A 23,723-nucleotide genomic window follows, 5' to 3' on the forward strand; every position below is an offset into this window, starting at 1 on the left:
ATAAAATATATTAAAAGTTCACAAACAAACACAAATCGATCTATAATTATTCACATAAAAAAAATCAATAAAAAACAACAAGCGAAAATGATAACATATTAACATAGTTCAACATTGTCTCAAATTCAGGCATAGGTGTCTTTAGAGAGGTAAAGGTAGCAAATTTATTAATACATAAATTATCTTAATATAATTTATATTTTTATTTGACTCGGGTCAATCCGAAAGTTTAATCTACGAACCCGAAACCAAACCGATTCAGTTCGAGTTCAGAAAAATGAACCTAACCCTACCCGAAATGTTAATCCAACCCAACCCAATCCTAGGGTTGGGTTGGTTCGGGTTGTCAGGTTGAATGTAACCCCTAATTTATAGCGCTTAAAATGAGTGATCCCTTTTAACAAATGTTGATTTCATCTCTTTAGATGACCCAAGTGAGATTGCACATATGATGGATTATGGACTTCCTCATCATTAAAATCAATGAAACTAGACATAAGAAATAGTTTTGGGGAAACATTCATTTTTCTTAGCTATATATGTGTCACTCATGAGAGATCAACACATAATAATTATATCATATAACTATGTGACATAATAGTGACATGAGATAGCAAGTTAGCTTAGATAAAACAGGATTAGTGAAACCTAATGATAAGATTAATGAATTCAAATCCAATTCTTCGTGTTAAAGATAATAAAATCTCCATATATCTCCACAACGATGTGATACTATTCACTTTAGATATAAATTTTTGTAACTTTATTTTTTGTTTCATCTAAATGACCTTGTATGAATAAAAATAATGGTTCTTACTGATATATCTCTAATATCTCTAATAGCACTCCAAAGATAGAGTACACTGAATCATTTAGTCAATAATTTTGTAGGACATACTCATCATTTTCTCATTAATTATCCCATGTATACTAATTAGCTAGCATGAATGAAAAGGGGATCAAATGACATAAATATAGTCTATTTGTATACTCAATCGATTTCGTTGTGCAGAAGTAGTATACCCTTTAGCTGAGTCATGATGCTATAGCAAACCTGGAAGCAATTTTGTGGAACTTCTACCAAGGAACACCTGCAAGGAGTCTCGATAACTCTCTCTTACTTTCCTAATCTCTTTTTCTTTACTCTATTACATGTCAGGTTTAAGATATCAATTCTTTGTGTAAACACATTTATATGGAGAGCTGAGAGATAAATTGTACAAGTGAGGTAGAAGAGGTAACATAGTTGAAATTGTAAACTAATAAGGGCCTTTACTGGATTTTCACATGTTGCTGACCATAGCAGAAGGTTATACAACATTATTTTCAAAATTTTCCTCTCCCTTCCCTATCCAAATATGAAACCTTGCTTGCACTTCTAAACACTTGGACGTTGTTTGATCATGTCACCAAGAGATGTATATGCTGTCCTTTCTATCCATTCACAAAGTTCTTAAGATCTAATGAAGTGAAAGACTTTATCTCCCTCCTCAACTATGCCTACAAGAGTATTTGGGTTCATCAAACATTCATACTTCCTTTCGCTTTTATTTTCTTCTTCTATGGATAAAAAGTTCTCAAACAAGAAAGATTCCAATGGTCAAGATACATTCAAGTAGGACAAGTCCTACAAATCATGAACATAAATACAATATTCTGGCAAACTGTTCAACAAATTTATTCAAAAGAATGAAACAGAGATGATATTCAGAGCCTACAAGACTACTTTCCATACTAAATGCACATCACAATCTCCTATACCAACAACCATTAAGCTATTCCTGAATTTATGGCTAGAAAGTATCTTGATCAAATGAGAGGAGAAGTAGAGTATGAAAGGGAGATTGATCTGGATAATCATTGCACATAACAAGAACCTGGACCCCAAGGAGCAGATCTGCCGAGTCCTGATACAGGAGCGGCATTAATCCCTCTTTGATTCAGCAAACACCTGAAATGTGTCAACCTTGCAAAAACTTGATTGGGGTCTTTAGCCAGATTGTCATATGGTGTCCAAAGGCGCTCTTTCAGTACATGATCACCAAAGGAAGTTGATACCAGTTAATTAAAGTAGAGCAAATAATGAGCTAAATCAGAGCTAGTAGGTGATTTTCTTCAGCTATTTAATTTGGCATTTGGGAATGTGGGAATGTGGGAATGTGAAACTTCATCTTTTTTATATAAATTAGAAAAATATTGCAATGCCTGAGCCTCTATAGATCGTATAAATTTGCACCATAATAATAGTTTTGTATGGGGTCTGGGAAATGGGAACTATCATAAGCCATTAGCTTTTCTAAATTGGATAATGTAGATTTTAAAAAATTGATTTCATAATGGAAAAATATTAACAAAAGAACAGTGACGTACCTGCAGCGGCTGCAGCACGAGGCCAAATAGTTTGCTCAATATTTGACCCATCGATATTTTCACCCCACATGCATACCTCCCCACCAATGACTAGTTTTTGATGCTGAGGATCTGTGATATTTTTAAGCGGCTCATTTGTATAGAACTGCTCCCAACTTGTGTCTATGTGGTCCAAGTACCAACTATCTTGGTTGCTAACAATGCATCTTAACCCAGCTGCAACAACCTCGGGGGCTACCCCAGTTCCTAGCCTTAAAATGAATAGCAATCAGGAAAGGTATGAATATGGTATGCCTTATTTCGAGTTCAAACTAGTAACCTTCTTTTAAAATTCTACTTTTCTAACTTATTTATTCATATAGCTTAATTTGTATTGTATGTATTGAGAAGAATCCAACTCGGCTTGGTTCATGGGGAAAGAATTTTGAGAGGGAAAAGTAGAAAATCACTATGGTTTTTGGCAACACTATCCTATAATTTCGGTGTAAATCTTTCCATCCCTTATATTACGGGTAAACCAGATTTGTTTCACATTCGATTACAATTTACAATTTAGAAGAACTGATTTTATATTCAGATATTTAGATTGAGATCTAAGCAGAACCAGATAAAGTTTTTGTTTTCATGCATTGAGAAGCTTATTTATTTATTGATGAAAAATCAGGCCACAAGATGGGGCTCCATTGAAGACATTACTCAATTACATGGCACGTGGAGAAGCTTAAAATAATTGAAGACATTTACTCAGTTACATGACATGGCACTTAATATATAAATAGCTAAAATTGAATATGTAGTCTTCATAAAAAAAAAAGACAAAAGAAAAGGAAAAAAAAAAAAGAATTTCTTCTAGTAATGAATCCTGAACAATCTACATAATTACTATATATATATATAAACATCTACGTAAGTGCGAAAAAACTAGAGTTCACTATGTGGAAATTTATAGCTGGGAGTACGTATGACATACCAGTTATGCACAACAGTCTTTCGACTCAATTCGCTGCCAAAATCATTAAAAGTCTCTTCCCTGAAATTTATCCATTGTCTGATAAGATCAGAAAGCTGCCTTTGATGGTTAAACTAAAGCAGAAGCACATACCAATTTACAAGTTCATATCCATGTGACAAAGCTATTTTTTGTGCTTGCAGAACAAAGTACTTGTAAGCATCGGATTCTTTCATACCCTTTTTTCTTAACCTGTTCAGTAAAAAGGTCGAACATGTTTATCTCAATACTGCACTTGGGAGGATGGATACGGATTGTTTCCAGACAACAACTTAGGCATACAGATAGAATACCGAATGATTTAGAATATAAATGATCATCAGATTCAGAAAAATCAGCCATTATAGAAAATAATATAGACAGGAGGTAACCAACTAGAAAAATAGAAGCTCCCCCTGTCGTATCAGATTCTCTTCATAACCTCAAGAACTGCCTAAACTTTCTCTTTCCTTACTGACATGTACCATGATTCCTAGCTCCGGAGCCAAAACGAAGATTACAAGCAGCATCACATTAATATTTGTTGAGAAAAATGGAGTCCATTAAAAAATATATGTTGCGGAAGCAATAATCAAATCTCAATTGTTTGTTAAGCAAAGAGAGGAAAATAGAAAATGAGAATGAAATCCAAAAAATGTGGAAGACTAAAAATGAACGGTACCAAAACTGCGATACATATTGGAAGTTCACCCTTTAATTAACATTAAAAGTAGAAACTCACAAAACTTGAAGAAAACTTTAAAAGAACAAAAAAATTTGAAATGTTAGGTCTAACAATAAGTAAGAAACTTCAATAAAATGATTCTTAACTTTTTGAAGATTTTGAGAGCTTGTTGAGTTAGAGAACAAAGGAACCAGAAAATGCGCATTTTCCTTGCTACTAAGAACTGGATCATTAGGAGGCAGAACTGAATTTGAACCATTATCAAGAATACAAAGGCACCATTAAAAATCTCAAGACCCTCGGATGTATCAACAAATTGATAAAACCGAAGAAGATTTATTTATATCATTCCCATTAATATTGTTTTTTTTTTTTATCATGATGAGAGAAATATTCATCCATAAATGTTGTCGTTTGAGAAATTATTTCTTCATCCATTGCCTGATTAACTCTCGTTAAATCAATGGGATTTGAAAAGTTTTCAAAGGAAAGAACACCATGAACAATGTTTGGTGGATCCAAGGATGAAACATCACCAAATCGTAGAAAGAAATTGCCCAATTTCTTACCCTTGATCTCAATATGTGCAGGTAGAAAACTACAAAGTTTTTGTTATTATAATTACTTTAGTTAATTTCAATGTGGGCACCTGAACAATCAAAAAGATTAAGGGTCTGTGAGGAGATAAAAACCAAACCCCTTAGCAGTTTTCCAATTGCTTCAAAGATGTGTCTCTTCCAATAGATCAAAGGTAAGTTTGATAATGAAGTCCAACCACCATAGTCTCTGGTAAAGAATGTTTTTCTTTAGACCAATTATCCAACTTAAAATGACAACCCCCAGTTAAGTTCCTTTTTCCATTGAATAAGAATCCAAAATCATCACCCGTAAACCTCAACAACGCCATTTCTCCAATTAATTTCCTGTTCCAAGAATTGTGCGCATATAATCTTTAGACCACAAATAGCTTGCTAAATCAACTTCTACCACTTCTTTTTCTTTGTTGACCCATACTGAAGAAAAAATTGAAGCTAACTCGGAAAAACTGCAAAATTGTCATTGCCTTAAACAACCTTTGAAAGTGTCCTTACTATCTCACCATAATCTCAACTAGAATTCACCTTTTTTGCAAGAATTACACCAAACAATTGTTGTTGTGAAGGCACCTTTGAAGAAAGTACTTCATTTTCAAATGTCAATAAAATCTCTCTCATCATCTGCCAAAAACCTAGCCATCCTTTCCTATTTGGACTAACTGGAATACGGAATCTCTTCCTACTCCATGTGGAAGGCCAAACAACACTAAAAAGACCATCCTTGTTGAAACCTGAACTTGGCTAAACGAAAAGTACTACAGGGTTCTATAGATTTCTGGAGAAATTTAGAAGCAATGGACATATGAAAGAGATCTAACAAAACATTCTCAAACCAACGGAGATAGGAGAGAAATAAAGGGAATCGTTGTTTAAATATCATATCTTCAATAAAGAAAACTACTTCGTTTTCTCTCCAAATATAGAAAAATGTATTACGAATACAACTCAAGACTTCCATGATGAGAGATTTCAAAAAATTGGACGTCAAACTAATAACCTGATCTGAACGGACAAAAAGACGGACTCAGGCAACAAGTGGGGGCTAAAAAAACTGGAAGAGGATGAGAGGAAGAAAGGAGAGAGGACAGAGAAAAGAGCGTTTACCTTATCAATCTCCTTTCCTTACCCAATTCAAATTACACATAAGAATCATATTAATAAGAAACGCTCTCAACTACAAATTGATTCTTGCAATGACTAAATTTCCGTTCTTTTATAAACTCCAGTCTTGTGAATAGAATTTATTTCTTGCCTGGAGAACGAATAAAGTAACAGAGTTCTCATCCTTCACTATAAAACCCAAGCGGGAAAAATTAAAGAAGAAAAATATGTGTGTGTGTGTGTTTAAATAAAGTAGAATGCAGAAGAACATTGGGCCCTGACTATAGTTTATTTCACTTAATAGACAACAGGAGTCAATAAGGTATTAGATTCTTACCAATTTCTTATATGAGGAGTCACCGTCCAGCAAGCTGAAAGTAAAATTGAGAGGGTCATGTAATTATCTAGATGGTCAATGTTTATGAAGATTGATGCAGAAAAGTAATGATAGCAGATTGATACATTTTTCTAGATAATATAAAGATTCATTTTCAAGATACTTGAAGGAATACTGGCATAGGAAACTTTATGTGAAGAATAACTTTCTTCAGATATTTTCTGTTCTTCGGGAAGGAAATTTCTTCATAATACCTCATCTAGCAGTTACCCTAATCACGGGGACTAAAAGTTTAACATGATATTGATACATACAGCATTCTAATATTAATCTGATAACAGTGTCAATTGGGAAATTTCTTCATAATACCTCATCTAGCAGTTACCCTAATCACGTGGACTAAAAGTTTAACATGATATTGATACATACAGCATTCTAATGTCAATCTGATAACAGTGTCAATTGATACGTTGTAAGAAAACTATACACGTGAAAGAGAGCTCTTAACCCGCAGGAACTATATTTATTCTTGTTCAATTTTACTTTGGTCCTGCTACTACGCCCTCCAACAATCCCTTTCAGCGTAGCTAAGAAAGTTGGAAAGGTTATCGGGAGTTTTGCTTAAAAGACAAAGACAGGGAGTTAGTGTTTTGACTCATAATAGAACACCATTGCTTTCCATCTCTACGGATTGTTGCCCAAATGATTTCACATCACAAAGCCACTTATTCACACTTGCCACTTTGCCGAATCCTTCGGGAGTACGATTTTGCATATTATGCGGTACACTGGCATACAACGAGATTTATAAGGTATGCACATGCCATTACCTTATCCGGTCATCTATTCAAAAGAGATAAGAAGCTCCAGTGAACCAACTTTATTAGAGCTGTTTCTTTAGTCTATATGGACCAAAAGAAACAACTATATCTCTAAGGATAAATGAAAATCATATGATAGAGTATGGATAATGAACCTTTTGACTCTCTCATGTAAAAATTCATCTTATGTTCATAACGACAGTTTGTCTTCTCTTTTTACCAATTGGAAGTCCTTTTTGTAGCTTCCCCTCAGCTTGGGTTGTTTCTCCCATGTTTTGTGTAATTTATCATATCAATAAATGAACGGATGCTTCTCATAAAAAATAAAAACAAAAATAAAAAAATTCTATCTCAGTTGAAAATGATCTAATTATACTTCAAAGATGAAATATTACATGAAGTTGATTAAATAAGATTTTTGCAGGCTTTTCATGACAACCAAAGTGTCATACAATTGTTCAACTTACTTGTATTGACTTCATCGCCTCCCAAGTGAACAAATCTATACTTAAAGATCTTGCTGAAATCTGAAATACAAGAACCGCAATATGATACCTTATCTCCTAAATAAAGATGCTTTAACTAAATGCTTAGTTCAAAACTGCATGTTTTTTCAAATTGGTTCAAGAACCAAGATGATAGTTGTATTGTAACACGTCCTCGCATATAATAAATTCATGTATAAAGGAGCTTCCAACCGACGATTATAACCAAAGACCATTAAATATCCTTTTCTTTTTTTTTTCCAACAAACTAGAGAATGTTCGTTGATGCATTTATTTTCAAGGTTTCAAAAAAAAAAGTGTAATAGACTTGAAAACTCAATTTTTTAGAAAATCATTTTTCTCTTTCGAACTCAATTTTTTAGAAAATCATCAAAATTGAGAACTATTTACCAAAGTCTCTTTGCACTGATTTTGTGGAAGGTCCTGTTTTACTTCTGCTAAGAATTTGAATGTAACTCTTTTTCCTTTCTAGAAGTTTATAATAATATAATGGAAAGAACAAGAGAGATTGTGAGGAATGTGTGATATTACCCGACAGTATTCCATCTATGACTTTAAAGGTGAACTCATTACTGACATCAAGTGGCTGCTTACAGTCCTTTGACGGCCACAGCGCAGGATAGCCAACTCCCCTGGCAAATGAAACCATGACGTCCTCACACAAGTTAACATAGTGAATCGAAAGGAATAGAAGGTCAGCATTATTCTTTGTAGTTGGGTTGGGGGGAATTCAATAATATTATTGTAATTACCATGATAAAGCATGTCCAGGAACATCAACTTCAGCTAATACACTGACTCCACGTCGTTGTGCATATCTACAAAGTTAAGAAAGAAAATTAAAATGGAACCTAACTCTTAGTTAGCACATCCAAATAAAAAGGATGCTCACCTCACAATTTCTGTAGCATCCGCAATTGTGTACCGTTCTTGCTTAGAATAAGCACCAAGCCAAAGTTTTGGGAATGAAGGTATCTCCAATGGGAAAGATTGTGTATCGACAATGTGCCAGTGCAACACATTCTGCATAAAAGGGGTTAAAGTTGATTTTTGTAAGCAAGGATGGGAGCTTCAGCAAAAGCAGGTATTTTAGATCAGTTATTATTCGTATCAATATGGTCTGTCAAAATCTAACTGAATTTTCCTTTTCTCCTCTCCATCCATGCGGTACAAGTTTCAGCTAATTGTCAAGCTCACTTAAAACACCAATGCACATGCCTTGTTTTCTTGTAACCTCGGGAAAATTAATTTTGGTTGGAAGAGGCAAAACAAGGAGAAAAGGACAAAAACGGAGACAAAAAGGAATGAAAGATTTGATTTTTAAAATGGCCAACCACTTCAACGCATGATTTCCATCTAGGTAATACAGTATCCATTTCTTGGTAGTAATAGTCGCGGAGGCATTTTCATTGATTAACTTTAAAGACTTTTCTTTATTTAAACAAAAAAGATAAACGCATGTTGTATACTGAGTAAGAGTAATTGGAAACTGAAACCAGCCAATAGCTACACAAACCAAGTTTTGAGCTAGTGAGCATTGCCTGAAAACTAATATCACATGATAACGCACAACTTAATGAATTCTATACCAGCTTTGCATATGCCATAGAATCAATCACTTTCTTTATAACTGGCAATGGCTGATAATGTCGAGAAGTATCTACACAAAGGTAATTTACAAGTCAGATAACAAGCCATGATTGGAGTTGGCCATCCTAGTAACAAAAATGTCAAACAAATAAAAAAATTTAAAAAAAAAATCCAACGGAGTTTCCATTATATTTTCAACTTCAATGCTGACATTAAGAAATAACAGAAAGTTCACTTCCCAACAAATATCATGTTAAGATTCTAATCCCTTTTAGACAAGGAAGGTAAATCTTCCTCTAAGCCTAAGCATACCTTGAGTTCAATCCAAGGTTTCAACCAATAAATCATATATAACAAAAATATAGAATTTTGCTAATTCCCTCAATCATCACTTAAAGCCATAACAACATAATTGAATAGTGTAGGTCATAGGGTATAGGCTGAAAATGCACTGCAACTATTTAAGAAAGAGGAGAACTCAATCATCCGAATAGTATGAAACGTACTTCTTGCCTAATTATTATGCATAGTCCTTCCATAAAATTTAACCCATCATATTAGCTAAAGGGACAATATCCACCATAAATTGCTTGTTTAAAGCAATAGATAGATTACATAAAATAACTAAATATATATATAAAAGAACACAATTTGATCTTTTGCGACAGTATCGACACTCATTAAGCAAAAGTAATATTTCAAAATATCAACATTTGTGTCAGAATTACCATTTAGGAAACGATATAAGTTAATGACAAAATAAATAAACTAAAGCATAGAAGAAATAAAAAGGAACTGAAACAGGACAGGGACACCAAGAAAGCATTTCTATCATGTCACTGTTGTGTCCAAGTATGGTCATTCAAGCAAAATTTGATATGGCAAAACTCAGAAGCATCTCACCAATTAAGAGCCCTCGATAGGAGAACCTTGGCTGATCAATAATATTCCATGGTACCTTGCGAACTTCAATTACCCTTGATTCAAAATTGAAAGAGCATAACTGACTGAAGGTCTACAGAATTTCACATTAAAAAGGCATTCTCAATATTTTATATATTCCCTTAGGCTCCACGAATATAACATTCAAGATTGAGTCTCAGCAAGTAACCTGAAGACCATGCAAAGCCCCATAAACTGTACGAGCCTGCATAGTTTCAGAAAGTACTTAATTGATTAAGGACTAGAGCTACAAGAATAAATTAGGCCCATTAATAGTAAAACATAGAACTGATTACACTTCATCACGCAAAATATATTCAGGACAAAAATATTGATCGTTGATGAAGATGACCAGAGATTTAAATTAAATTTCATTGAGTTTCACTTATGGCTTTCACTTTTCAGACGGTAGCATCTAGTTTTGGAGAACTCAAGATACAAAAACCCAAATGTAGCTCAATTTTCAATCTATTCAAGAATTCAATTTTAGAACATGAACCACAGAATTCAACAACAAATACTCATGATAAAAAATAAATAAGCATTGGTCAAAATATTTACAACATAAGTCCATGTTTGAATCAAAATACACAAGCCAACTAAAAGTTAACAACTTTTTTCCACAATCATGGACGATGCTCATTTGAATCAGGTTTTTCCCCTTTATGACCTTTTAGGTGACTGGTACGAAAATGAAAAACCGATTGACTAATTATCAAGTAAAGCGAGTAGGTGAAGAGTTGGTTTCACCCACCTGGAGATATGCATAGGCAGGCTTTCCAGGTGTAGGTGCAGGGACTGATAATGTGTACGATTCGTCTACACCATATTGTAACTGCAAATCCACATGGAAATTCGTAGAATTCAAACGATAATCAATGAAATTGTAGAATTCAAACGATAATCAATGAAATTGTAGAATTCAAACGATAATCGATGGCCAAAAAATTTAGTTCCAGAACAAACTATAATTCATTTGATTGAAATAGACCTCCAGAACCAAGAAAATCAGAACTAGAAACCAACCATGATGGTTCGAAAGTGAAAAATATGTTAAGAACTCCAAATGCATGATTATATAATAAGTTTTTGAGAAATCCAAGAAATGTGAATTGAACTTGAACAGAAACTTCAAACGCATTCCCAGAAAACCGAGAAACGATGGAAAAATGTAGAACAAGCTCTACATAATTCCCAACAACTCTGAAGTCATCAGCAAATCCAAAATATGGAAGGATAAAAACAGAATCAACACAATCATAAATATACCTCATCGGAAGGCGAAGAGACAACAATGTGGATTCCTAGAAGCAGAGCAGAGGAACCCAAGCGAGTGAGATTAGCATCAACAACATGAGCAGCACGAACCACATCAAGTAACCTGGAGAATCCCTCCTGGAGTATCCCTGAAGCATCGCTAAAGTTGGAGCCCTGAGTGTTGAGGCGTAAATCCTTCGCAACATACAACCGACGGTGGCCACCATGAGTGACCGACGCCGGCAACGGCCATATCCGCACACCTCCGGCAATCTCATTGCTCCGGGAAGCGGCGGAAGCGACTAAAAAGTAAAAAAAGAGCTGCAAAAGCAGAATGGCGGAGGAGTGAACTGCCATTGTTATACAAATGGAGAAGATAAATGCTGATGAGAATGTTATACAAATGGAGAAGAAAGAAATCAGGCCACAGAGAGCAGAGAAGCCATAGCAGAAAGTGACGATTAGATGATGGGGAAAATGATTAACAAATGAAGAACAACAACGTGGAACTCCAAAATCGGACTGCCTTTCCGGTACGTACCGGCTTTTTACTTATATGGTCACTTTCTCGTGATTTCATAAATAATTAACAATAAATTATTTATATTTCTTTAAAAAAAAAAATATTAACTCATAATTTTTTTTTTCTTAATTTATTTATTATTTTATTATTTTAATTTTTATATATATTATATACGGACGATTTTTTAATAATTTATTTACTACGGTAATTTTAACCCTTTTCTCACTTCAAATATAATTAAAATTAATATAATAATAGAGAAATGGTGTGATATTGTCTATTTTTTTTTTTTTTTGTTGAAATTTATGAAATTGAGGGAAATGCAGGTCAAACTTATTATTGTGAGAAAAAAAATTATTTTATTGTAATTAATAAGTCTAATAATACTTTTACGCTATTTTATATTAAAATTTATAGCTGAGTTAGCAAAAAAATTAGATCGAAGATAAAATTATATAATAATAATATACGTAAATTTGAACCGACGTTAATATTATATGTCAAATAATAATAATAATAACTTAAATATGATAGTTTTTACTTAATTATAAAGTAAACATTCAAAAATCATAATTGATGAAATTAAATAAGTCAAAACCTTTTTTGAAAAATGAAAAAACATTATTATGGGTCAAATAATGTAATGCTTAATGGTCCCTTCCAAGAACAGCGGGCCCCACCTTCTTGAAGAAATCACGTGCATCCCAAAACACATATTCCCCTACCTATGCTTAATTATGGCTCTTCATTTTCGCCACGTGGATGGTTGGATTTGACCGAAATTAATAAATTAATAAAAATACTCATAATTTATCTGAAACATAAAATTTATAGAACATTAGCCTTTATAATATATGATTGATAAATATTTAAATTTATTTTATATGTTAAGAAAAAGGGTAACCTAACCCACCCACCATTAATATATTTAATTTAGATGAAAAATTAAAAAGTATAATATATCTAATTATTATATTACTGGTAAATATTTAAAGGTTCTCAACGTACACAATATTAAAATTAAAAATTTAGGAATTTATTAAATATTATATATATTTTAAAACGAATAGAAATATAAAAGTTTAGAGATTAATTTATTTTTTTTTTTTTAAATAGTTATGCAGTATTAGTTGAAATTTAACTGTTATTAATTAATTAATTATTATTTTACAAAATTACATGATTTAAAATAATATATTATACATATTTTAGAAAAATAAAATAAAATACACTTCACCCACGAGGACACTATTATTGGAAATTGAATTGTTGACGCACAAGTCCCAACGACCTCCCCACTTTCGTTTCAAGCACGTGCACCCCACGCACATGGACCATTCGTTAACATGGACAGTTCTATCTCTCATCTCCTAATCAGATTTAACGCCATGTGGATGGCTAGATTTTGACGGACGGCAAAGTGAATCGAATCTAAAACAAGTGTTCTTGACTTAAGATATTGGAGTGATTCCTTATCCATTGTATATAATACGACGCTAACGTTCGGGTTAGCTTCTTTACATAAAAAATCACTGCTAGCATCTCTGAAGCCATGGATGATTCCAACAAATAAATCAGAAGATCTTCAATAGCAAAGACTATTTTTACAGATAATATATACATGAGAGTATCTGTCATAATACAAAAGTTGGGTATCATAAACACATTAATATACGATATGCCCACTTGACTCGACTCGACTTGACCCGACTCACTGACTCACTTACATAAACGTCTAGCTTAAACAAAGCAATATGTAAATAATAATAAGAAGAAAAAGAAGAAAGGAAAAACAAAAGATTATTTTGTTGGGAAGGGGAGTTTTTGATGATGGAAAGAGCTATCGACATCCCGAGAGGTGTATCGTCGAACTAACATCTACCGGAGCCATTTTGTTTTTTGGTTTTTTTTTTTCTTTTTTTTTTTGTGGTTTTTTCCCCAGCTGTGTATCTCTGCCTTTTCCTAAAGTAAATCAGAAACTTGATTTCATGAGATTTATTCTTGGCTTTAGACTAATGTTGTCAAAGGGTCTCTCCTGTTCTACATGGAGGTAATCCTTTGTCTTGAGAACCTGCAGAAAGAGGGATATAAGTTTATGCATAAATGATCCAGCAAATAGCATGTATTCAAGAACACAAAACACCATAAGATTATCATAAGATTATCAGTCGACGTGTTTTAAAACCAAGGGGAAGCCCAGAAGATTATCAGTAGATGTGTTTTAAAACTTTAAGGGGAAGCCCAAGAGAGAAAGTTCAAAGAGGACAATATCTGTTAGTGGTAGGCTTGGGCCGTTACAAATGGTATCAAAGAAAGACACCGAGCGGTGTGCTAGCAAGGACACTGAGCCCTTGAAGGGGAGTGGACACTAGGCGGTGTGCCAGCAAGGATGCTGGACACTGAAAGAGGACAATATATGTTAGTGGTGGGCTTGGGCCGTTACAAATGGTATCAGAGAAAGACACCGAGCGGTGTGCTAGCAAGGACACTGAGCCCCTGAAGGGGAGTGGACACTAGGCAGTGTGCCAGCAAGGATGCTGGACCCTGAAAGGGGTGGATTGGGGGGTCCCACATCGATTGGAGAGGGGAATGAGTGTTAGCAAGGACCCTGGGCCTGGAAGGGGAGTGGATTGTGAGATCCCAAATCAGTTGGAGAGGGGAACGAAGTATTCTTTATAATGGTGTGAAAACCTCTCCCTAACAGCTACGTTTTAAAACGTTGAGGGGAAGTCTGGGAGGGAAAGCCCAAAGAGGACAATAGCGGTGGGCTTGGGCTGTTACAAATGGTATAAGAGCAAGACACCAATCGGTGTGCTAGCAAGGACGCTGAGCCCCTGAAGGGGGTGGACACCAGGCGGTGTGCCAGCAAGGATGTTGGACCCTGAAAGGGGTGGATTGGGGAGTCCAACATCGATTGGAGAGGGGAATGAGTGTTAGCGAGGACGCTGGGCCCTGAAGGGGAGTGGATTGTGAGATCCCAAATCAGTTGGAAAGGGGGACGAAGCATTCTTTATAAGGGTGTGGAAACCTCTCTCTCTAACAGACGCGTTCTAAAACCTTGAGGGGAAGTTTGGGAGGGAAAGCCCAACAAGGACAATATCCGTTAGCGGTGGGCTTGGGGCATTATAAATGGCATCAGAGCAAGACACCGGACAGTGTGCTAGCAAGGACGTTGAGCCCTTGAAGGGGGGTGGACACTAGGCAGTGTACCAGCAAGGATGCTGGACCCTGAAAGGGGTGGATTGGGGAGTCCAACAGGGCCCTGAAGGGGAGTGGATTGTGAGATCCCAAATCAGTTGGAGTTGGAGAGGGGGACGAAGCATTCTTTATAAGAGTGTGGAAACTTCTCTCTAACAGACGCGTTTTAAAACCTTGAGGGGAAGTCTGGGAGGGAAAGCCCTAAGAGGACAATATCTGTTAGCGGTGGATTTGGGTCGTTACACATCAAATCTTCCAATTGTCTACCTACAACATGTGAGATCGTCTCCAACAAACGAAGGATAAGTTTTCACATCAAATTACTTCTACGAGTATTTCCGACACCCCATCCCCTATTTCTTATTGTCGAGCCTCCTCCCCGCCTCTTCTTCCTCCTTCTCTTCCTGCCCCGCCCCCTCTTCCCAAACCTCCAACTCTAGTGCCAACGTCGGCGTCGGTGTCGGCTCCTTACCTTCTCTTCCTCCCCTTCTTACACTCCTCTTTCCTTCTCAAGGAAAGAAATTAAAGCAAAGTTGATTCATTCATCATCTTCTTCCTCGTTGGTTATGAATTTACTAGTCCTAGGATCAAGAACAACAATGAAGAACACAAGATCCGAGAAAGCCAGAGGCTCGATCTCATTGACGGGCACTCCCGTATCAATGTTCGACTGCACCAACATTCTCTTTCCTGTAATAAACCCTCCTATCAGCCAAACACGAGCCCTAGTTACATTTCATTTGCCTTAGTGAATCCAAACAACACACCTTCACAAAATAGAGACATCATTTCTAGCCTTTCCTAGCTATGTGGTATTCAAAAACCATGCACAATTAGCAGTAGGAAGAAATTTTGGCTGGCAAACATGAACCTAGATAGCAATATATCGATCGACGACCATACTCAGAAACCAAGACCACATTTTGTAATCATTCCGTGGTGCCGACAACGTAAATCTACGAGGGTTCAAAATGACGTACCAGTGTCTCGAAAAACATTCTCGATGCTTCCTTCCGAGTTTTGTTAACGAGTAAGTTATCCATGTGAAGGACCTTTCTCCCATGTACAGAGTCCCTATCAAAGAGATTTTGAAGATATCTAGCCACAGCCCTGTTTAAAAGAATACAAACGACGTGTTCGGTAAAATTATGAAGGAAACGAAAAGGCAACCCGAAAAGTGGCTTCATTTAGAAGTAACACATCAACCGTACACGATAACTATCTGAACGACACCATCTTAGAGCGTATATATCAATGTAAAACTTCATCCGATGAAAAAGAAGGTAGGTTGAGTAATAAAATACATGCCTGGTGCGGGACGACCATCCACTGTTTTCGAGAAAGCTAGGATCAGCTGCAAATTGCGCGTTGTCCTCATCTTCTTCATCGTCGTCATCTGCGTTCAAAAATTCTGGAGGAAAACGATACATCGTGAGCAAACATAACAACAAGAGTTGCTCTTATGTAACACAATAAGGACACTGCTAAGTACAGAATCAAGAATGTCATGAAATGCAAACCTATATCATTAGCCACCGTGGCATCCTCGAAGTCCTGCACGACAAATAAAATTTTAGACACGAGAAGCAAACAAGTATCGACGTAAATAAAGGGTACGCTTTTTCAGGAAATTATGTACAAAGAAAATAAACAATTTCAGAACATTTGTATTGATTTAGAACAGTAAGAACCCACGAATTCGACTTCCTTCTTCCTAAACATGACGTTTGGGGACTGATGGGTGTTCGTTCTTTCTTTCCAAAAAAATTTGTAATCCAACCCTTTCATGCTTTAAAAAGAACAAAAAGAGAGAAACATACACCACGATCTTCGGCTATTGGACGATCGAGGACAGTCATTTCAGTGTCCACAATATCGAGCAAATCAGCTTCTTCAGGATAGCTCGGATTCACAACTTCATTGAAGGAGGTACTTTTAAAATCCATATCGAATCCTGGTGAATATTGAGAATCCATCTGAGCTCCATCAATTAAACAAAGAGAAGCTCCATCCTTCTCATCACAAACGAAATCTGCTGTATTTACTCCATCTGCATCGATTTCCCCTAACTTAACATCTAAGATGCTTTCGGCAGGTTTGGCGCCATTTTCTCGAGGTGAAGTTACAAGGGAAACATTGTGATCGGGTTTTTCATCGTCAACGTTATCTCTGATCTCGGTGCAATCATTAGCATTAACAGTGTCAAGACCTACATTCCCCGATTCCACCGTAAAAGTATCTTCAACACCAGACTGAGATTCCAATATTTTCTCCGGAGAAAAGCAAGAAATATCCATCTGCAACGAAGCATTTAAATCATCATATTTATCCCCGATGACTAAGGACGGCAACTCTAACTCCTTGATATCGAAGCTATCGACTGCATCAGCAATATTTCCGGCTTCAGAATCAATTTTTTCTCGCTCTCCAATGGGTTCCAGTCCAGCATTCTCAGTTGAAGTCACTTGCTGCTGGTCTTGAACATCAAGATCAGGACACTCTAAGGCTAACTCTTGGGCCAACTCAGTTTCGATCTGAATAGTAGCCCGAGAAGGCTGAGATTCGAAATCATTTTTGTCGACCACCGCATCAGGGTTTGTTTCTGTAGCACTTTCTTCAGTGGTATTTGGCCTAACAGCAGACTCGAAATTGTTTCCTGCCTCGGTCGAAGCACCGACGGGATCCCTCTCGTAAACCCTGATTTCACTAAGGTTAAATGCTTCTGCATGCAATGAGGACAGTTCCTTGGAGATACCTAAAGCATAAGGAAACAAAAGTTGATTACTAATTAGCAAGCAAGGAGAGATTATATAAAGAATGCCTGAATACCTGAATATATGGATTCACTGAAAATCTCATCTTCTAAGAATTGTCTCTGAATCATAGAAATTTCCGGACGAGTACAAGGTGCCTTTTTCCGAACACGACGTATGTCTTCAGTGCTAGTAAGTTGGTGACGTATTGTGCTGAATAATAATAGTACACATGCTGTTAGTGTCTCAGCACTCCCGTTTACCACGGCGAAGGTGAGTAATTACCAATTAAAATAAATAGTGAAATGTGTACTAGAAACGGACTTTTTCTTGAAATATTTAAAATGGCAGGTTAGAGACAACTCCAAAAAAAGCTCGTCGATTAAATAACGAGGAACTATAAATCGATAATAAAGTAAAACTTAAATATTGTATCGAGTATATAAAAAATGGATGCATATGATACATACTCTCCATGCAAAACCATCATATCATCCATAAGCACCTTCTTCCTTGAGGTGCCAACTCGGAGTGCAGGTCGCGAACGTTTCAAAGATATTGTTTCATGCACAGGAGGTGACGGTTTCATTTTCAAAACCGAAGATCGTCTTCCAACTAAATCAACAGAAAAAACTAACTCAGTGACATCCTAGTCTACCAATTAGAAAGTCAGAAATATCAGCACACTGTCATAGAGATGTCAAAAGGAATGTAATAATACCTAAAATAGATGATAACAAATCATCATCATCAGGAATGGACTCGGTAACCCTCTTAGATAGGTGCACCCCAACCGACTCGGCTGAGTTAAGACTCTGGGCTGTTAAAGTACTTTCAGTAAAGCTTCGCTTCTTCCCAGATAAAAGTTTAGTTCCAGAAACACCGTCGTCCTCGGTCAAGTTTCCTTTGTCCAGTGAAGAATACAACGGTAAGTCGTCACCATGTGTTTCAGTAAGGCCCTCTGGTACAGACAGCAACTTCTCCGGTGCAGGGAAGTCTGAGGTCGGAGACCTATTCGAAATCTCTGTGCAAATATCATTAGACAATGCAGAACCAAAAGGTTTGTTTGGATCCCTGCAACTAGCCTGTCCATCTTCCGAAACTTCTGTACCGCCTTTCTCGCTTATTTCCAAATTTCGCGTCACAGCATCAGTTGCCTGGTAGCTTTCGCCTAAAATCACAAATGATTAACTAATTAATTCTCGAAGTTATGAAGTATATCATGGGAGCTCCAGAAGAATGAGGTATAACCACCGATCGATACCTTCAAGAGATGACCTATCGCGTTCGATTCCATGGGAATTGCATGCCTGAAGCACAGGCTTCTCCATGGATGTAATTTCTTCACCATTGAAAGAATTTTGAGTCTCGGTGTCCTTCGGCTCCTGAAATTCCTTAGATTCAGCATCAATAACCTCAGGTCTCCCAGGAGATTCCTCTCGGTACGTTGAATCCGGGGCAACTTTTCTAGGAGAGATCACTTCAACCAAGTTGTCCATGGGTTTTAAGGATAGTTGACCCTCTGATGCTAATGCATACGTGCCATCCGAACGAGCTTTATGGCCAAAGTCCTCCAAATCAGGGGTGACACCGGAGCAACTAGGAGACACGGCAGTTGCATCTAACGAAGATCTGGTACGGTCATATTCTGCATCAACGTGATCAAGAAAGGTCATTTCAGGCTCATTGTTTATTACAACTCCATTGTTCATTTCTTCTCCTGTGATTGGGCCACCCAATGCATCTGTAATACAGATGAGCATTTTACAGAAGACGGGATTTATCGTTTCGGTAGAAGCAGCAAACCATGATTATCAGGATTCTAGAGAACAACACGAGTGAGAAAAAGTTAAAAGGTAATTACCTCCTTTCGTCTTTTCCGTTGGCAACGAAAACTGTTCAAGTTTTGGGTCATTAGAAAGATGGCCATTCTCTTCAGGATGCATGATTCTTGTACTCTCATAATCCAAATCATTATGGGAAGACCAACCTAAAACATCAGTAGTACCACCGTAAATATTCGACTTCCTGGATTCATTATCTTCAATTCCGACAGCTTCCAGATCTGTACTATGATCTTCCACTTTCAAAGAACCATCACTATCCCGTACGCTAGACAAGTTGCATTCATCCACTCGTCTCGTGGTAGATGCTGGATCCTGCGTAACATACAAACTAGCAATGTTCGGCCAATTCTTACGACAATTCGTAAGCTAAACAAACAATAAACACAGAATATAAAAGAATAAAGAGAAATCTTAAATCATCAGATGATAATAAGTCTATATTAACCTGAAACCGATTAGCACGTACCTGCAGGATTTCCTCCATATTCGCATCTGTGTCTTTCAAGACGGTTGATTGAGAAGGTGCCCGAACATCATTACTGCACTCACACACACGAACAAAACAAGTTTTGAGTACATGGGTCGACTGGTAGACGGGATATAGCCTTAAAAAAAGAGCCTTTAATCATAGCAGTCAAGCTTTAAAATATCATATAGATATAAAACGCTTACTCTAAGATCTCATCGTGTTCCTTAACGGTGATCTTCTCCGCAAAGAGCTCCTGCTTGTCATCAGTAAGTGGGAAAGGGGGAGACAAAATTACAAACAGGAAATGCAGGAAAAGGAAGAAGAAAGGAAGGAAAAACTAGCCATTTGTACTTTCGCTTTCAAACATCTAATCGTGCAAGATTGCTAGCCACGTTGTGGCAGCCTTCTCAAATAGTTTCTCATATTATGTTACCTCGTCGAGATCTAAACCAATTTGTGAAGCATCTCCGTCACCGAAACGTTCTGCAAAACCAAGAAGATTAAAGTTTTTTGGATCAGCACTTAATGTAGTTGACTAAAATATCGTCACATCGAACGTGTAGCAAAGAATACAAACCATCCAAGCCAAATTGAGAAGTGGTGTAGACTACACCCTCCATAGTATCTTGAAGGGTGATTTGCTCCCGAGAACTAACGTGATGATCAACATAATTACTGCAGCAAAATTAGAGGTCATTCACTGAGGGGAAAACGCTACAACACGGCTTTGTTGCTATTGCCGCAGGTTCATTATAAACAGAACTGAAAACCCTTTAACTAACCCCTGATAAAGTTCGTTGTCTGGAAGTTCAAAATCATCGAGATCAAAAGTTTCGGGCAAAGTGATAGAATGATATGGAGCAGTAGATTCTTCAGGTGGTAAATCGACAGCAGTAGAACGGAACGCTTGCTTTATCTTAAGCAGAGCTTCACTACAATCGTCAAATAGGTAACCCACCTTTCTAGAATATATCCTCACCACCCCAAGGAGAAGATGGCTGGATAATCGCAGTGCAATTGGCACGTCGGGGAAAAGAATTGAATCTGTTCCGAAAACTCGAATAAATAAGTAACTTCCTAGTTCCTCTACCAGGGAAGCGCAATCAATAAATCAAAAAATGCATCTATATGGAACCATAATATTACAAAATATAAGTTTCATAACCAACAATGATTTCATTTAGATAGAAAGCACACGGCTGTCTGTAACAGCCCAAGCCCACCGCTAGCAAATATTGTCCTCTTTGGGCTTTCCCTTTCGGACTTCCCCTCTAGGATTTTAAAGCACGTATGCTAGGGAGAGGTTTCCATACTCTTATAAGAAATGTTTCGTTCCCCTCTCAAACTTATGTGGGGTCTTACAATCCACCCCCTTGAGGGCCTAGTATCCCTACTGACACACCGCCCAGTGTCTAGCTCTGATACCATTTGTAACCGCTCAAGCCCACCACTAGCAGATATTGTCCTTTTTTGGGGCTTTCCCTTTCGGGCTTCCCCTCAAGGTTTTTAAAACACGTCTGCTAAGGAGAGGTTTCCACACCCTTATAAGGAATGCTTCGTTCCCCTCTCCAACCAACATGGTATCTTACAATCCACCCCCCTTGGGGGCCTAGCGTCCTCATTGACACACCGCCAGGTGTCTAGCTCTAATACCATTTATAACAGTTCAAGTCCACCACTAACAGATATTGTCCTTTTTGAGCTTTCCCTATCGGGCTTCCCCTCAAGGTTTTTAAAACGCGTATGCTAAGGAGAGGTTTTCACACACTAATAAGGAATGCTTCGTTCCCCTCTCCTCGTTCCCCTCTCCAACCAACATAGAATCTTACACCATATTACAAAAGCCTCTATTTATCAAAAGATTAACGTCCTTACATATAGAAAGAGCATAGTACTCAAGAAACGCATGAACACCCAAAAATTTCAATCAGCTCTTAACACGAATCTATCAAAAAATTCCCAATGCATGAGAAGATAATCTACCCTTATGAAACGTTCTAGCTTTGATTTGTCTAAGAACAAAAGGAGGAAATGAAGAACCAAGAACATAGAGTGAAGAAATACTAACCAACAGAGACCCCGATATCAGTGTCCGCCACTTGATTCTTCCGCAGCTTCCTCTCCAAATGAGCCGCTATCCATATTGTCCCAAGCGGCCCTTTCTTGGCCAATATGAATTGAGAATAGAACATTTTTCACTTCACCTATGAAACCATGAAAATCTCCAAATAACCCAAATTCTAAGCCAACAAGATATCTCTCAGACACACTTGGATGCCACAACCATTTCCACGAGCACCAAGAACACCATAAACAATCAGACAAATCAAACCCAACTCAATTGGTGTAATTCACAACAAAAACCCTAATTCCAACCCACCAAAAAAACCCCCAAATTCCACCACTAAACACACAAATTAGGCACCTCCAACCAAATTCCACACAGAAACCCCGAGAACTACAAACCCCAAGTAACAAAAACAAGAAAAAACCAAGCTACCAAAACCCCCAGAACTTCGAACCCCAAAAAGAAGAGACCCCAGTTCCCAAAACCCAAGTGGGGCTCCCACAAAAGCTCGAACACCACAACTCCGCTAACAAACGCGCAAAATAACTCGAACCCAGATACAAAATCAGGTAGAAATCCCAGCAAAGCGAAGTCGTGAAGAGAATTGAAGGAAAATGAGCAGAAAACGAAGCAGTGGGGAAAGAACCAAGTGAGAAAAGAAGCAATGTTGAGAGAAGAAGAGCGAGCGAACCGGATCGGGCCGAGTTGACCCACAAATTGAAGAGAGAGAGGAAAGGAATCTGTCTGTAACGGGGGAGAGAGAGAGAAATAGAATGAGGTTGAAGAAGCGGGTGTGGTGACACTCTGAGCTTCAAGGAGTTAGGAACAGTGAGCAAAAACCCAACAAGAGCTGTCTCGATCCCACGCGTCGACCACCGATTGGTCTGTGTGTTTTTGAGTATGAGATTTGAGAATTTGCCCAAAAGTTTTCAAATATTTGAATAAGCTTCGGGAAAAGAAAGAGCCGTCTTCTGAAAGCTTTGATTTTTATTTTTTGTTTATTAAATATACAAACACATCAAAACTATGTTTAACTCAACAATTAATTAATTAAACAAAATTATGGTGTGGTAACGATTTAAGGCATATTTAATACGCATTTGTTTTTTAAATTAAGCCTTTAATAGATATTATGACCCAACCTCGTTTCAATAAATATAATAATAAAATTAAAATAAGTAGTCGAGTTCATTTAAAATTCTATTTCTAATAACCAAAGGTTGAGTTAGATCTTCGTCGATGACTGAAGTACATAAGCCACACATGACATTAAGACGATGAAAAGAGGTGATGGTGGTTGGCTATTAAAGACGATGATGACCGACTAAGGCTAGAGAAATCTTCGACCCTTGCAGTAATTCAGGTCGTGTGTGAATTCTCTACTGATCGTCGTAGATTGTTGCTGCAGAGAGTTCCAAGAACCTAATGAGCTCAACCAACTTATGCGATCTATTCTTAGACGGAGGAATAAATTTTAAATTTTAAAATTAATTATCTTAATTTTACTCAATTATCTTAATTTTACTCTTGATTTTATATTAATATCGATTAAAATATTTATAAAATGTTGTGATATCAAAAAAATTCAATAAATAAAATAAAATAAAATAGTAAATGCTTATTTTTTAAAAAATATTAAAATACTTGATATTAGTAAGTTTTTTTTTTTTTC

General features: G+C 36.8%; 2 protein-coding genes across 3 annotated transcripts; both read right to left on the reverse strand.

Annotated features, from left to right (window-relative positions):
* Positions 1-1,589: 1,589 nt before the first annotated feature.
* On the reverse strand, positions 1,590-11,729 carry HEXO3 (beta-hexosaminidase 3). Its single transcript, XM_087128499.1, has 14 exons — positions 11,206-11,729; positions 10,691-10,771; positions 10,106-10,141; positions 9,898-10,009; positions 8,994-9,064; positions 8,297-8,427; positions 8,157-8,222; positions 7,936-8,036; positions 7,366-7,425; positions 6,078-6,111; positions 3,473-3,571; positions 3,341-3,400; positions 2,371-2,621; positions 1,590-2,024 (listed from the first exon to the last, which is right to left on the reverse strand). The coding sequence occupies exons 1-14, from the start codon at positions 11,548-11,550 to the stop codon at positions 1,858-1,860; spliced, it is 1,614 nt and encodes a 537-aa protein (XP_086984625.1). The 5' UTR covers positions 11,551-11,729; the 3' UTR covers positions 1,590-1,857.
* Positions 11,730-13,300: 1,571 nt separating this feature from the next.
* Positions 13,301-22,857, reverse strand: LOC111805625 (sister chromatid cohesion 1 protein 4). Of its 2 annotated transcripts, none has more exons than XM_023690763.2 (16): positions 22,052-22,857; positions 20,766-21,027; positions 20,561-20,658; positions 20,417-20,466; positions 20,187-20,236; positions 19,981-20,053; positions 19,532-19,826; positions 18,932-19,411; positions 18,389-18,838; positions 18,138-18,282; positions 17,744-17,880; positions 16,735-17,669; positions 16,435-16,468; positions 16,223-16,325; positions 15,895-16,024; positions 13,301-13,787 (listed from the first exon to the last, which is right to left on the reverse strand). In XM_023690763.2, exons 1-16 carry the CDS (start codon positions 22,173-22,175, stop codon positions 13,689-13,691), a joined length of 3,465 nt encoding a protein of 1,154 aa, XP_023546531.2. In that variant the 5' UTR covers positions 22,176-22,857; the 3' UTR covers positions 13,301-13,688. The 2 variants fall into 2 exon arrangements, with proteins under 2 accessions (XP_023546531.2, XP_023546532.2); XM_023690764.2 differs by having other exon boundaries at positions 18,932-19,315; positions 22,052-22,856.
* Between the last annotated feature and the right edge of the window lie 866 nt (positions 22,858-23,723).

Source organism: Cucurbita pepo, chromosome 11 (assembly GCF_057944985.1).
Source record: "Cucurbita pepo subsp. pepo isolate OVF chromosome 11, ASM5794498v1, whole genome shotgun sequence".
Classification (NCBI taxonomy): domain Eukaryota; kingdom Viridiplantae; phylum Streptophyta; class Magnoliopsida; order Cucurbitales; family Cucurbitaceae; genus Cucurbita; species Cucurbita pepo.

What these genes read in the sequence shown, in the direction of transcription:
- HEXO3 (XM_087128499.1), bottom strand. Translation starts at nt 11,550, where the DNA reads ATGGCAGTTCACTCCTCCGCCATTCTGCTTTTGCAGCTCTTTTTTTAC. An exon ending in GGGCTTTGCATGGTCTTCAG is followed by an intron (nt 10,010 to 10,105) that starts GTTACTTGCTGA and finishes GAAATTCTGTAG; the next exon opens with ACCTTCAGTCAGTTATGCTC. An exon ending in AGGCGATGAAGTCAATACAA is followed by an intron (nt 6,112 to 7,365) that starts GTAAGTTGAACA and finishes TTTTACTTTCAG; the next exon opens with CTTGCTGGACGGTGACTCCT.
- LOC111805625 (XM_023690763.2), bottom strand. Translation starts at nt 22,175, where the DNA reads ATGTTCTATTCTCAATTCATATTGGCCAAGAAAGGGCCGCTTGGGACA. An exon ending in ATATGGAGGAAATCCTGCAG is followed by an intron (nt 19,827 to 19,980) that starts GTACGTGCTAAT and finishes TATGTTACGCAG; the next exon opens with GATCCAGCATCTACCACGAG. An exon ending in ATGATGGTTTTGCATGGAGA is followed by an intron (nt 17,881 to 18,137) that starts GTATGTATCATA and finishes ATTATTATTCAG; the next exon opens with CACAATACGTCACCAACTTA.